Here is a 15,978-nt window from a genome sequence, read left to right as displayed (position 1 = left end):
CAGCAGTGAAGGGACACCACTGCTGTCCAGGCCTGATGGACTTCCCAGTTCAAGCTGTAAAATCAGCTTTCTCTGTATTTATGATCCTCAGCAAGCGATGCAGTCTGCTTTTGGGATGCAAGTTGCAGCACTTTTTCAGTAGAAAGCTTTATTTGACCAAAAAGTAGCTGTGATGCAGGCAAACTGTGGCATCATCTGTCAATTTAGAACATCCACGTCTCCACTTCTCTACTTCCTGGTCAGTACCCAGCTCAGCCAAACACCAAATCCAACAAACTAAACCATCACAGGCTGTAACCTGCACAATGCCTGAGCTCAATGAAAACCAAGTTCAATAGATTCACACAGAGACCGAAAACCTTGAAGTCAACATGAAATATTTCCCAGTGAAATAAAACCACTGAATGTAATATGATAACAATAATGAAATGATGAAGGAGTGAAAAGATCTGTCAATCCATCAATCCATTATCTATATATCTCATCCTTTGAGGGTTGCTGGGAGGTTCAAGTTAATCCCAGCTGACAGTGAGTGAGAGGCAGACTAGTGCACCACAGGGTCAACACATAGAGACAATCAACCATTTACACCTACGGTCAATTTAAAGTCTACAATCTACCCAACTCCAATCTGCATGTGTTTGGACTGTGGGAGGAAGCCGGAGTACCCGGTGAAAACCCGCCCAGGCACGGGGAGAACATGCAAACTCTCACAGAAGACCCGGAATTTGAACAGGCAAAGCATGATCTGCGAAAAGTCAATTAACAAACAGAAGAATAAACACCTCACAGATGTGACAGAACTAGATTAAACACTGAATCAACATTTGGGTGCAAGAAAATTAAAACAAGTGGAGGCTACTTTTTGGAAAAGAGTTTGGTTTTAACGAATTTGATCACTGTAAAATAACTCAGCACATTCACTTTAGGGTTTCTTGGATGTTGAGAACACATTGAAAACCAATTCAGTGAAACATAAGTAATTCTTGAGGCCAAGAATACAAAAATTCAAAGAATCACATTATACTAAGCTCCCAAGTTGTATAATGTCATTGTTAAGAAGTTTATGGATTAGAAATAGGCCCAGAATTTTAATAGAAGGTTTTACTATTACAACATTTGTTATGATTGACAGAGATAGTCTGGTATGAACTTGGGAACTTTGAGTTGTGTATGGGATTGATCTGATCACAAGTTACACACCTTTAAAGTTCCCTCATGAACCAGTGCTGAACCTGACAACACAATATGTACCTGTGTAGTCTGGTGCATTTTGCAAAGCAATACAGACACAATGCAGAGCTAATGCACACTGGGTTATAATCATCCTGTCTGTTATATCTCCTACGTTCTTCATCTCATGCACACACAACAAGGACAACGTAGCTTTTGAGTGTGATTGACAACAGAACACATTTGAAAACATCATTAATCTGACAGCTACAGCCATCACTGCCACCAGCACCAAAGTATCAACGGGGCCGCTATCTATCGTTAGGCCTGGTGCTAGCTGAGCTTATTAAACGGCACCGGCCACACGGAACAACCAGTCAGACACGATGTCAGCTCCCGTGTGTCTGGTCAATCAGGTCAAACATACGTGTGCACCCGGGCGGAAGTCAACACAAAGTGCTTGCCTGTGAGGGAGACTCGGGGCTGCGGGTCTCTGCGTGGACATGCACCGGCCGCTGCTGCACAGGCTAGCGACTGGCTAGCTCAAGTTAGCTCATGTGTGCGGTGCTGTGTCGGTACTGGTCCGTGAAAACCCCCAGACGAGCATGGACCGGGGAGTTGTTCATGTGAGCCCGGTTCTCTCTCGGGACCTCAGGGCGAGCAGCGACATCCGCCCGCGATGCAGAAAGAGGAGAACATCACGCCGAGCAAGCGAGCTTGTTTCAGGGCTGTGGGAACTTTCCGCTTCGCTGCAGGTCGGATTTCAAATGTGTCAAAGCGAACGAGATTTAATTGGAATGACAACTCGTGTGGTTTTTTGTGAGAAGGGCTTTGGAGCGTGTTTTCTCCCAGTGTGGGCTTCATGTCAGAGTTGGCTCCAGTCAAAAGAGATGAGGATTCCTTCTCCTCTGGATATGATTCTTTTTTAAATAAATAACCCGAAGGAAACACTTAACACACTGATATTATATCATTCAATACTAATTAGATAAAACACAATAAAATAAAATTGAATCCCCATATCATGAGACATTTGCAAAATCTCTTCACTGCATGACAGACAAAATGCCTGAAACATTTTTTCTACAGGAATTGTTTATTCAATTAAAAATGTATTTATTTATTTTATCCATTTATTTAACTTTTGCTGGCGTTTTTCTTTTCCCACTCCTCAATACTGCATCGACACCAGTGCAAATCTAGATACATTGATGTGTTAAAGGTTCATATTGGTAACCGTTGTTTTCAATAAACCAAAAATGAATAAAAGAGGCAAAATGGCAGAGAACCTCCTTGGTATGGGTTATGAGTGACTTGACCTCGGAGGCCCAGTAATGTAAAGGTTGGCAACCATGAGTGTGTCTATAAGTATTTACTTATGTATTTGTTGTGTGTTTGATGAGATATGTTTATTGACATACACTTGGGTTGCTGGAAATGTGATTTACACCAACGTTGTGGATTTGACAGGGAGATAAAATACCAGAAATGTGGCTGACATGCCTCCAGGTCGCAGATTGAAGCAGAGTGGGTCAGCACCACCTGTGCAAACACCATCCACCCTCATCTATGTTCTTCGGACAGGAGGCGCTTGCTTTCTGATTCTACTGTGGAGATTACAGGCGCACAAACACACCTGAACGCCGCATGCACAAATTCCCCAGTAGAAGCCGAGGCGGGCGCGGACCTTTGAAATGGCCCCATCTGCTGGACGCACAGATAATTGCACCTGAATGAGCTAAATAAGTCGGAGCCCCATTATTACGATACATTTCATGCAAAGTTCTATAGAAATGACTCAAATAACGATAATTACTGAAGTTTAGATCATTACTTATACTATTTGTTGAATATAATACTATATAACATACTATACATTTGCAGGAAAAAACAAAAATTGATTTGCCCCATTTATTTTCCTGCCACCATATCAGACTCAATATATTTCCAATCATGGCTTCCTTTTAGGATTTCACATAATCTGTTTTAACTGCCATGTTATTTTGATAGTCTTACATTTACTGTGCTTGTCATGCATCATAAACTGGACTTTCCTGTTGTATACATATGGTATCAGGTCAGGTGTTTGCATAGCTCTGCGGTTAAAGTCACGATACATTCAGTCAATTGATCATGTGAATAATCTCACAAATATCTTTTTTGCATTCTCCCATACACACACAAACACTGAATTTAAAAATACAGTTTAATACAACATATAATGTATTCTTGAAGTTTCCAAAACTGGCAAGAACACAAGGTATCGTGGTCAGTCCCCAGTCACACAACACAATATCTGATCATACAAAAAAATATTTTGAAAGCAAAGCGCAGTGCCTGGTTATCCCATCATATAAGGATGAACCATGCACAAACATTGAATAATGAGAAATGTCGATGTACATCTTCTATAACCATAGAGATACCAACTTCAGACTCTGTAGTTAATCCTGTTTACTGTTCTGAGAGAGATCCAGCTCAAGATGCATGTTTGTACACATAATCTTTGAAAGTAGTTATTTGTGATAAACATAAACCAGTGGATGCTGTCCAACCTAGAGTCTGCAATGTTCCTGTACTTGGTCCATCATTAACATAAAATGTAACATGCAAACTGGATGTAGCGCCTTAGTTTTGTCAAGTTTTAATAGGAACAGATGAGGTTACTTGGTAAATCATCTCAGCAGGTTTGTCTGGTCCACTTTCAACAATATAACAATCATCGTCCGCATCCACTCCCGTTTTCTTATTCACAGGAACTGCATCTTGCTCTCTGTCCAGACCGACAGCCACAACTTGGCTTTTCTTCATGTAACCAGCAGCTGGGACCTGGAATCTTCTTTCACCATTCATCTGAATGGGAACTGGGCTTGTCCCTGGTGTCACAATCTTTATTTTGTATTGCTGTCTGCCAGCCGGGCTCTGCAGTGCCATAAACTCTCGTGCTCGGATACACTTGTGCCTCTGAAGGAGCTGAGCAGATTCAAAAGGAAGATGACAGACTCGACATTTGAACCCATTTGTTGTAGGGGACATCTGCGTAGGTTTGCTCGATGCAGCTGATGCAATGTTTGTGGGCATCTTTGTCTGCATGGAGTGAGGAATCCAGTGACTGCCTTTATTGGCTGCACTCAGTCTTGGACTCTGGCTCTTAGATGGAAGGGAGACAGTGTTGTAAATTTTGGATGTGCTAGGACTCCAAATCCTTGATTGCAGCGATGGAGTAACATGACGCCCCTGATCACTTTTATGGTATTTTCTGATATCCTGGCGTTTTAATTGCAGGTTGGAAGGGACAAAAGGTCTCCGGACGCCTTTATTGGTTACACTGGGATACTGCCTTTTCAGCTGTATAGAGGTACTAGCCTGTGGCCCCTTGGCACTCAGTTTCTGACTCTCCATACTGGTTTCATTTGGCATCTTGAAGCCCAGCGGTCTCGCAGTAATGAGTCTCAATTTGGTAACACTGCTGGGCGAGTTACAGACATGGAAGCGAGGCACGACTTTCTTGCTCGAGAGCAGCAGCCCACATCCTATACAGCCTGAAACTTTATCTGTGACGTGAGAGCCGTGGTGGGAGATTAGAGACGTTTTTGACGAAAAACACTGCCCACATTTACCACAACCGTATGGCATTATCTTGTTAAACTGACGAGATGTTTTAAGCAAAACGACTGGCTGGTAAAGTGTCCAAAGATCCACGGTTGGTGCACCTACACCTGCAAAAACATTCTTCACGCCCTTTACAGAGCTGACAGACTTTTGGGGAAGGGACGCTTTTGACCCAGAGGGGTACAACTGAGGCACTTGTGAAATCTGTGCGGACTGCATGGGAACTTGTGGCTTATAAGCTGATTTAAAGGGTACCTGCGGCCTGGGCGTCACTGCCAGTGATTTTGTTGGCACACTGTTCAATTTCGGTGCCTCCCAGATGACGTCACCGCTCTGTAATCTTACCAGCTGCTCCTCCTCTGCTATGAGCTTCTCCATTCGGCGCTTTCTTATCGTTTCGTGGTCAAGGACTTGGTGCCCTGGTTCATGCGTCGTGCTGTGGTCTAACATGTCTGCGTACTTTGTAAACTCAGTTCCACAGGAGCAGATGTGAGTTGAAGCAAGACACACATGTTGCTCCAGGGATCTCCGGTCTGAAAATATTTGCTCACAGTTGAAGCAAAACCGGCCGGCATCCATCAAATCCCGGCCTAATCCATCCTCCAGGATATTTTTTAGTGATTGTTGCTCTTTCTCCATGATCAGGCTGGGTATGGATGTGTTCACTGATGACGTGCAGCCCTCTGAAGCTCCCTTCCTGCAAAGAGTATCATAATGTATCATACTGAATGCAAACAGAAGAATTTACTTGAATATACCAAATATTAAATTCAGAAACACCCCACATGTTATTGGCAGCTGACACAATCTGGCTCTGAGGACCAAGTTAACCTAACAGATACAGTTAATTTCATGCTTAGCCTAAACCAATATTTCTTCCAATCCCTTATTGCCTCTTTGTGCTATTTATCGTTATTTGCTCTTTATTGCCTTTTTAAAAAGTCCAAACTTCTGAGTCGAGTCCATGAACTCTACCAGGTGTCATACACTTTCAAGCTAATGAAATACGCGTCGTATTAACCCAGCAAATGTATGGTTGTAAGAATTAGTTTCTGTAAAACCTAATTTTTGTAAAATAAATGAACGTGTCAGGCTATACATTTGTTATTGTTGTTAATTTGCAGAGCGCGCGCTTGGCTTGCTAAGCTACAAGCCTACCATGCTAGCGTTAGCCTCCACTAGCTCATGAACAATAACGTTGGCTTACTTTCACATGGAAACCAAATTGGAGCCGTATCAACAGTCTGGTTTGTCCCCGCAGCAAACCGCAAACAGCTTGTCCATGGTCGATGAGTGAGACGTTCCGAGTCGGGCCAAAATACCGGCGTTTAGCACGAGTGGCTGCAGCTAACCCATTAGCCACGGCAAAATACAGGAGGCCGGAAAAACGGAAACTCCTCGCTCCTCTTCTTCGGATGGCGCACTTCTACAGGGAATAGTCACGGGATTGCTGCGCGACACCGACACCTATCGACAGGAGGTGTCAGTTCATCTTGAATCTCATTAGTTATTAGTTACATTAGGTGAATTCTAATCTCGACCCATGGGTCGGACACAGAGAGAACGATAAGTTCAAAACATTACACCTAGAGTTAAATGTTTTATCAGTAATAAATGACATATTGTTATTTATTTCAGGTTTGCAGGCTGGTTTTAGCTCCTGAGCAAAGGCTGTGGGTTTAAACTCTTCTTTATGAGCAGAGGATGACAAATCGTTTATAAACATTTACAAATCAAAGGAAGATTTATTATGCGTTATACTCCCTCGCTATGTTTACAGCAAAAATTGTGCATTACAACAACATACATTGAACTTTTGTTATAGTGCTCTTGCTTACGATATATATGGATGTTTTATTGTCCAGCAAAGACACTTCAGTCTTGACTGGGGAAACAACATACCCGCTTACTCATGTCTATTCAGGATTTCAGCGCAGCAGATGGAGTTTCCTCAGTTGCCATGGAAACACAGATGTTTTACAGCACCTCCAGGACTCTCCATGTTTGAACCTAACAGTTTATTCTTGTCCTTGGAGACAGTCTCACCTCAGACTGCTGATCAAGAGCTATGGCCCAAACTGTTTTGCATTTTGGCAAAGTATGAATCAAAAACTTGGGACATCAGTTTTCTGTTTTTATTTGTCAGTGTTAAGGAATAATTGTGCAAAATTGGATTTAATTCATGTGGGGATGGTTTTACATTTCATTGAATCGAAAACTTGAAAAATGCACAAACCAGTCAGCATCTCTAATTTAATAGTGTACGTTTTGGGTTTTATGGTTGCACACTTGTTTCAGGTATACGCGAGAAGAGTTGGATTAGTATAATGCCTGGCAGACAGTATCTAAAACATGTTGAATTCAGTTTAAATATTATTTAAATATTTTACACATCTATACTTACTTTAAACCCGTCACAACCTTGTGTGCAAGGTCAAATTGTGTCATACTCCTAAGTTTATTGCCCTAGAACTCCTTAAAATCTGACTGACAATGTTAACATGCAAGGGGCAGCAATTAAACCCTGTTCCTCGAGCACGCTGTGCAAAGTGTTATGGTGGAATACTTACTCATCCTACTTGCTGTGTGGAAATTGTGCAGAGATGCAACATTTCATAATACACAATTTTGACACTGGAACTCCCTCAAGACACAGCCACAAGTACAGATAACTTAGCAGGAGCCACTATCATATCACTCTTATCATTTGATATGCTTTATTGCCGCATTATTCCAAACTTTAATAAAAATGGAATCATCCACGTGACACAGCAAGTCTGGAGTTCTGCAGTTGCTTACTTGCTAAATTAATTCATTGTAGAGCGTAGAGTTGTGAAGCTGCCTTAAATGATATCCCTCAGTAAATAATTGTACATGGAAATACACAATAACAAACATTACGCCTGCCTAAATATTTTGAACCATTTGAAGGGTTGGTTAAAATACTGAACCTTACATTTGTGTCTTGAGATTTCATAACATTTCTCAGTCAAGCTCTTAAATTGTCACTGTAAACTTCATGTTGCAACATTACCACAACCTGTAAATCTATATGTACTAGCCTTTCACCTGAAACCTGTGTCTAGCAGGTTAGAACCATAGAACTCTATAGAGCTGCATTAGTCAGGAACTTGGTTTTGTTCATTTTGATTTCTTTATCATAAGTCTACACTTCACAAGGTGGCATATACCTTTCTATTAATTAACAAAACAATTATTTGTATAATCTCAATTAGAGAAAAAATATAATAGTGAGAAAGACATGAAGCCTCGATATCAGTAAAAAGATTCAGGTTCATATAAAAACAAGCTCTACATGCAACGTACAAAAACATTTTCGTCTGTTGACCATTTACTTTTTTCCTTATTTAGAAAATGATGTAATGTACACAGTTCACAAACTGGTATGTTTATTCACACCAGGAACAATCACAAGCTACATCACAACCTCTGTGATAACATTTTGAATAACAACTGCTATAACATTTACAGGCTAATGACACTATGTGTTATAGGGATTAACAAAAATGTACAGTATATCAAAGCTTTTATTTTTACAGTGGTAAGCTAGTATGCCACAGGCGTTGCTTAAAAAACATCAACATATTCAGCTGTAAAATTTCTCCTGGAAAGTAAAAACAAGAAAATCACAACTGGCAAATGTGGAGAGAATATATGTGAAGATAATAATACTATACTAAGCACTTTGTTCTTTATGCACCACTCCCATGTTAGACATTAAATCAATAAAGTTAAGATGTCAACTATTCTTGTTTTGGACGCTTAATGTCTCCAGCCATGATACGATGTACCCTCCGGCGATGGTTTTTGAGTGATTTAAGGTTTCGGTATGTACCCTGACAGATGTCGCAGCTATAAGGGTCAGACTGTTTGTGAGTGAGCAGGTGTTTCTGCAAACCGTCCACTGTGCTGAACCAGCGGAGACAGACAGGGCAACGGACAGGCTTAATGGCAGGCTTGCAAGCCCCGCTCCTCTGGTGAAATAGAAGACTGATAGTGTTCGGGAAGTCAGAGTTGCAGTGGGAACAGCGCTGGACTTTTGGCTGATTTGTGGGTAGATTTGGCACACGTGCGCCTTTGCATCGGTTCCATGACACGTGCCTTCGAAGGGAACAGCGAGTGGCAAAAGTGTTGCCGCACCGTGTGCATCCGATCCGCTGCTTTTTGGAGGGGTTTGGAACCTGCTCTGGGCGCGGCTGCTTCTGTGGAGGCTTTGGAGGAGGCTGCTGCTGAAATCGAAGTAACAGAGGCTGTGATCTTTGCGGTTGCAGTCCCTTTAGCAGCTGGTGATGAGGATGCATATGAATCTGCAAATGAACTTCATAGTCTGCCCAGGAATTAACAGTCTCTCCACAAGTTGGACATGTGTAGGATTCCTGGGCATGTTTCTGCAGATGCTCCAGGAGAAGCCTTGGAGATGTAAATCCGACCCCACACTCACATGTCACCCTCCTTGGAAGTACAGAGGGCAGTGACATGAAGCCCCAGTTGCCTCCATCAGCATCCTGTGTTTGACAATCTGCGGGACTGTCTGGCAAACTCTGCTTTGGCTGCTGCACAGTTCCTCTGTCCACATCAGGCACTGGTCGTAGTAACTGGCATTTCCTGGTGTGAACCATCATGTTGTCTTTGCGGTTAAAGTTCTTCCCACAGACAGAGCAAGAAAACAACGGTTTAGTACTGTTTGTGTTTATAGGAATGGCCCCGTGACTGCCACCCTGGGCTACAGCCCCGAGTCCACGTGGCCTGAACCCACAGAGCCGTAGATGGCGCCTCAAGGTAGATGCCCGGCTGTAGGTCTTCTGGCATCTGTTGCATGGGTAACGTTTAAAACCCTCTCGGACAAGTAAGCGCAGGCTGGCAGGTGTTGTCTCTCCCTGTCTGACTGACACAGATGTGCTCACCTTCCTGTCATGAACAGCTTTCACTGCTGTATTGAGCATCGCCATTTCATCATCCAAGGGCACTGTCCACTGCCCTTTATTACCGTCATCACTGTCAACTGCATCCCAGCTTTTTTCTTCTTCTTGCTGGAGTGAAGACCCACACAGAGAGGTGTCTTTGTGCTGCTCCATCACTGGAGGTTTGGGGGAAAATGGTGAAAAGCGTTTTGCTGGAGGAGTCCAGGCCAACTGAGTGACTGCAGTGTGGTCAGAATTAGAAGGAGTCAATTCTACCTTGATACGACCGGTAAATTCTGTGCCCACAGAAATACTCTTGACATTTTCAGGCAGAGCATTAACCTCTGCATTTGTTTTGGGTGTACTTTTTGATCTCAGTGCTAGCATTTTCTGAGTGGGGGGATTGAATTGCTGAGACAGAGCTGACCCCTGACACTTGTGCATTTTGAGGTTCCACCTCCGTGCATAGCTGTGCTTGCACAAAGGACAAAAGAAAACCTTTTTTGTGTTGTTGAGCCTATGGAAGGGCACTATTTTTTGAGCAAATGGAAACTTGCTTTTAAAAGAACTTGAGGACTGTATGGCCTTGTTTCCCAACTGAGGGCATACATGATTGTCTGGTAGAGGTGGTCGCCCAATGATCAGCTGTTTGCAGCGACGACAACACTTAATCCTCTCTTTTTTGTGCAACAAATGATGCTCCGTCAGTCTGTCCAAGTTTTGAAAGACCCTACGACAGCGGCCACATTGATATATCCCATATATGCCATTACTCCCAGGATCCATTAGCTTTTGCCGCGTTTCTAGAACCACAACAGGTGAGAAAGTCTTAGTCAGAGACACAACCTTCTTCTTACTGGACTCAAGAATTCGGCTAATGGGTGGAGCTTTGGTCTTCATACCAGGTTTTGCAAGAAGTCGCCTCAACTGTGCAATAGAGGGATCATTGATTGAGGGCAATTCAGCTTTTGCTCCTGGTGTTATATCAACAGGGACAACTTCTTGTTTGGGGGTAACTGCGTCATCATTGTTATTCGGAGACTGACTAGACGGGAAGCGGTTTATGTACGCTGATGCCAGCAATTTCATTAGGGTGTTATTTTTGGGCAAACTCTCACGGTTTTCACTGTCAAGAACAGAGTTTGTGTTGTCTTGGATATGCACATCTTGAGTCTGTGGTATTTCCTCCCTTGTGGCTGACATGTTGTCAAGTTGTTTCTCACAGTTATCTTGGGGGGGTCTACACTGGCCTTGAGAAGGCTTTGGGGTGGCAATGTCATCCCCCAAGCTAACATCTGTTTGATGGTCTTGTAATTCGGGCAGTTTGACAGGTGGGGACCTTGAGGTAGAGGGGAAATCAAGGCCTAAACCTGGCTGGGTTACAGTAGAACTGAATGACACTTGCTGGTTTGGAAAACCGTGATTGCCAATATTGTTATCCAGAAGCTGAATTTGAGAGACATGTGAACGCTTGTGTTCCAGCATTAAACCGAAGTCCAGAAACTCCTCTCCACAATCGCAAATATAAAAAGAAGGTGAACTGCTCTCAGGCAAGAGTGGTGTTGGACCAGTCCGCTCACCGGACGAGTCCATACTCGGGAACAGTGTTTCATGAGGGCTGATGACAGGCTGCTGAGGTGCGCCAGAGACCTTGGAGAGTGTATTTGCATGGGATGCCTGATGCACCAACAAGGAGGCAAGTCCATTGAAGGTGGCTGAACACGCCACACAACGATACACTTTGGAGGACGAAGTATTTCCCTGCAAGCCAAGCATCATGGGAGCTGAATGTACAAGGCGATCCTAGGAGTCTGGTCAGGCGAGGCAGTTTCCTGTAAAACACACATATAATATGGTGTCAGTAATTGAAACAGATGATTTTCATGTTCATTAAATAAATCTTTCTATTTGTTCTAATGACATATTTGTAGATGCTGAATCTTTGTGCTAATGTATTTATGTTAACAAGCAAGGTGGGAAGTGGGACAGATTACATCACATAAAACCAGTTTGTCAGCATTCTGATGTAGAAAAAGGTCAATCATGAGTCTTTTTACAATTTCAGATTAGAAGCACATGCACACAGACATGTACTGAAGGGGACAGCTTTAAGTACATGTTTGACCACACACAAAACGTCTTGAAGAGGAATCTGAGATCTGATCACTCAGACCACACAGGAAGGTGGTCAGGGATGCGCATGCCCACAAGCCTCTAGTTATGTGAACCAAAATGTGTCCTAGGCTAAATACAATGCCTACAAAACATTTTCAAAATACATCAAATTCTCTTCACACATATTGATGTTCCCTGTAAACTAATATATTTAAGGTCACGTCTACAATAGTAACACTGATTGCCACATGTTCATGTTTTTATCTCCCCCCCAAATTATTAGCGCTCCACTTGTAATCAATCTCTCAGGACGGACGTTAACACAAGGTCTGTACAGGGCCATGATCAGACTAGTTAATTCCAACATCATTTGGTCTTTGTGAATAGAAATGACACACCTAGGTATTTGCACACGACAGAGGCGCCGGTATAGATGCATTCTGATGACAGGTCTGGACTAAAGTAGTCAGAGTATGAATCAGATCACCAGAGACAGATGTTAATACCAGGTATGAACAGGGCCTATCTGAGGCAATAACACTGGAAGGGGATCGGAATAATCAAGTGTCAGGAATAACTTCATAATTTTTGAAGATGACCACAGTAGGTATACCGAAGTAAAATTGGCAAATCTACAAGTTTGTATAAACAGAAGGATTTCTGCAGATATATCAGTAGAAAACAATATGTGCTACTGGATCAGGGTAAAATCAGCCAGCCTTAAATCAGAGCCCTGGCAGTAATCTGCAAGGGTGAGGATAAAATCTGACTAATTTCTCATCAGTTTCTCTAAGCCTCTGCATAACCTCACAGATATTTAATATACAATTATTTAGATATTGAAAAACAATATCTTGTTAGTGGGAATATTGACCACTCACTGGAGGCAGTGATTTATTATATCCATCATAAGACGTTTTATTTCAAATTTTTGTCTTTAGTGAAGTAGATGTCAGCCATTTTGGAGCATTATTGGACCCCTCGCCTACTGTACAGGACACATATGATACAACACTAAACCGGATGTTTGGTCACTCGCGTAAAAAATGACCACAACATCAATTAGACCAGTAAACAATAAACACCGAGGTTCATTCGCGCTTCACATTCAAATGACGACGAGCATCAGAGAGCCACCGAACACATGGAGGGGAGACAACACAGCCCCGCAGCGAGGAGAGCGAGGCGACACCACCAGTGGACACTGCGGATCTAAATGTGTGTCAGCTTGCTAATGGTGGGCTAAACAAACAGCCATGTTGTTTCACTAAACAATACACACAAGCAGTACGGTCATAACAAGCTAATATCACAAGCTTCACTCAGCTAACACGTCTGCTAGCCCGGTGTATGACCCCAGCACACAAACACCTCACAGGGGAAGCTAGAGACATCTAATGAGGAGGAGGAGGAGGTGGAGGAGGCCGACCACGCTCCCGATGAAGGCCGGACGAAGGAGGGAGGAAGAAGCGACGCTAGCGAGCCCGTCACCGTGACCTGTGAAGCGGCTCGAGCACAGCACACACCCGCTCGCGTCTGCACGTACTCACCAGCCACAGGAGACCGAGCGAGATCCTTCACGGCCGAGCCACACGGGCCGAGCGGGAGGAGAAGCACCGGCTCCGGGCACATCTGCCCGTCCAGACGCATCGACTCCCGGTGGAGCTCGGCTCGGCGGAGGGAGACGTCATGCAGCTGTGGCAGCCAGGGCGAGAAGCAACGAGGGCTGCAGCGGCTGCAGGCGCGGAGCGATACCGGCGCATGCGCAGTCAAAGCGGGATGTACTCGTGTTACCGACCGCGGGGTCTTGAGCTGGAGCTGCGCCACGATGAGGTGCTGTGGCTACAGTCGGTAATGCAGGTCACAAGAGACCCTGTCCCACATAGATCTGTAATTTATAAATATAAAATAAAGGCAAAATGCTGAAAAAAATACTGCAATTTTTTTTAACGTCCTCCACCTACCCCTTTGCATGATCATAATTTGGTCATATTTCAGTATTTTTAGTTTTGTGTGTGCCGGGAATGCTAAAAATGCCAAAGCACAAGACTTTGTCTTCCACATGTACCTGTAAGTCCATGAACTCTACATGTCCCCGGTGACAAAAATGTCCAACGGCAGACCTCACGCACTCAGTGACCTCATGAGCTAGTATATTTACTTAGTAGGGTAAAGTGAAGCTTAATATTTCCTAATGTTTGAAACATTAATAGAGCCTGATTAGTCAGATAAGGGTTCAGGGCAAGAGTGAGCTGTTGGTTCCCCTGCCTCTCAGGTCAGACGCAGGCAATTTCGTTTATGTATATTATAAAAAAGGTTTGTGTGTCAGGTCATGCTTCACAAATGGAAAAAAAACACGGTGACCTTTGACAGAATAGTTATTTTATTTGGCTCAGCAGCTCGATGAAGGCTACATGATTGGCTTATTGTGTGTTCCTTTTTTGTTGAGGTTCAATCGGTTCCAATCAAATTATCTTACACAACCTAGTCCATACAGGGAATCATGATTTTTGCAAATCAAAATGTTACCCACTGCCTCACATGGCTTATCAGTGCACTGCTCTCATTATTGGTTTGAATCAAGACAAACAAAGGTGAAACAAGGGTGAGATGAAAAATAAAATTGTGGCTTATGTTATGTTTTTGTAAGACCATGTGTCATGATAAGGTGTTAAAGTAAAACACGCTTCACTACTTAAAGTGTGATCCAATGGAAGTTTCATATTTTGGTACTTCCCTAAAAAAAATTAAGCAACATATCTTTAACATATTTTAATTGGAAAACTTCACTCTGCTGATCAGACTTATCTTTGAGGAGCTCTCATGACAGGCATCCCTAGTCAGTCAATGATACTACTCACCTGCAGATACATTTTGCATTAGCACTGGTTCACTGGGTGAGGGGACCTTTCCCCCTCGTTTGGATGATGACAAGGTGGCTCTCAGGTCGGTTTCATGATATAGTTTTGCACATGAGGATTTTGTTTGTCACTTGTAGTAACTCTTACACAGAGCTTTAACTCACAAGCATTGAAGACTTCCTTTGTAAAATTAAACTGTGGGGTAGATGACTCGGAATGTTTCACTATACCCACTTAGCCCAGCAGTACTCTGGTTAAATCCAATAATACGTTGACCAAGTCAAAGATTCCATGTTAGGGGAATGCAGCACCAGCTAAGATGTACTCCAAAAAGAAGGCTCTGCCAGTTAAACAAATCAGTCGATTTACTGATTTCATTTGGATTACCCATATGTATTAAGATTAGGTTTGCAGCAGTGTTAAAGATGCTTGATGTTCATAATGAAATATTTTCTTGCTAGGAGCAGTTGATTGAAATTCAGCCATTGTGCCTCCAGGAAAACAGGTTATAATACACCCTGAGCAGCATAACTTCAGGGCAGACTGGTAAAAATCAAATCAGGTTATTTTGCCAAATCAAGGCTCTAGGATACTATTTACCGTTAAACCTGAACTCACAGTTTGTTGGTAGCAGTACTATTGACTTAATAAAGGATTTTTTCATGGTTAAGGTACATTTTGTTAATTTGATTCTATTTCACTAAGTATGCATTGTCTTTGTTATGGCCTCTCTGAACCAGGATGACAGTACATTAAGTCAGGAGATTAATTAAATGAGCACCGATGTTATAATAGATTCTCCTCTTTTCTATGAAAGTATTCATAGGACTCAAGGTTGAGATTAGAAGCTACATATTCCCTGGAGGAATGTCTGTAATATCCCTGCCAGAGGGCACGCTAACATTCTTGGAAACAGCTAGAGGAGACAACAATGGTTTGCCAAGTTGAACCAAGGTTTAGTTAACAGTAATGGTATGTGGCCATTACGACTTTCGAGTTTATGTTTTCATGCTGGGACAGCTCGGATTTGGTGAGGACAATACAATTGAATGTTAAATGTCTGTATGGCTCACCAGACTGGTCTCCCTGATCCATCTGGTAGAGAAAAAATATTGAAATTCTAGTTGAGACACCATCCATATCCAGAAAAAATATATTTCATTCACCCTGCGAGATTTCCCTCACAACAGTACTTTCATTCGTCATGCTAATTCAGGTCTTTGATTTAAATCAATGCATCTTCACTTCGACCAATTATGTGATACGAGTTTGTGGAACTTCTTGAATCAACACTT

At 42.8% G+C, this 15,978-nt stretch overlaps 2 protein-coding genes across 2 annotated transcripts; both read right to left on the bottom strand.

Annotated features, from left to right (window-relative positions):
• Nucleotides 1-3,365: 3,365 nt before the first annotated feature.
• On the bottom strand, nucleotides 3,366-6,155 carry LOC133013465 (uncharacterized). Its single transcript, XM_061080415.1, has 2 exons — nucleotides 5,993-6,155; nucleotides 3,366-5,482 (listed from the first exon to the last, which is right to left on the bottom strand). The coding sequence occupies exon 2, from the start codon at nucleotides 5,422-5,424 to the stop codon at nucleotides 3,811-3,813; it is 1,614 nt and encodes a 537-aa protein (XP_060936398.1). The 5' UTR covers nucleotides 5,425-5,482; nucleotides 5,993-6,155; the 3' UTR covers nucleotides 3,366-3,810.
• Nucleotides 6,156-8,178: 2,023 nt separating this feature from the next.
• On the bottom strand, nucleotides 8,179-13,516 carry im:7147486 (zinc finger protein 26). Its single transcript, XM_061080413.1, has 2 exons — nucleotides 13,373-13,516; nucleotides 8,179-11,539 (listed from the first exon to the last, which is right to left on the bottom strand). Exon 2 carries the CDS (start codon nucleotides 11,484-11,486, stop codon nucleotides 8,550-8,552), a length of 2,937 nt encoding a protein of 978 aa, XP_060936396.1. The 5' UTR covers nucleotides 11,487-11,539; nucleotides 13,373-13,516; the 3' UTR covers nucleotides 8,179-8,549.
• Nucleotides 13,517-15,978: the final 2,462 nt, after the last annotated feature.

The sequence above is a fragment of the Limanda limanda genome, chromosome 11, assembly GCF_963576545.1.
Source record: "Limanda limanda chromosome 11, fLimLim1.1, whole genome shotgun sequence".
Classification (NCBI taxonomy): domain Eukaryota; kingdom Metazoa; phylum Chordata; class Actinopteri; order Pleuronectiformes; family Pleuronectidae; genus Limanda; species Limanda limanda.
This window is presented reverse-complemented; position numbering and strand designations above follow the sequence as displayed.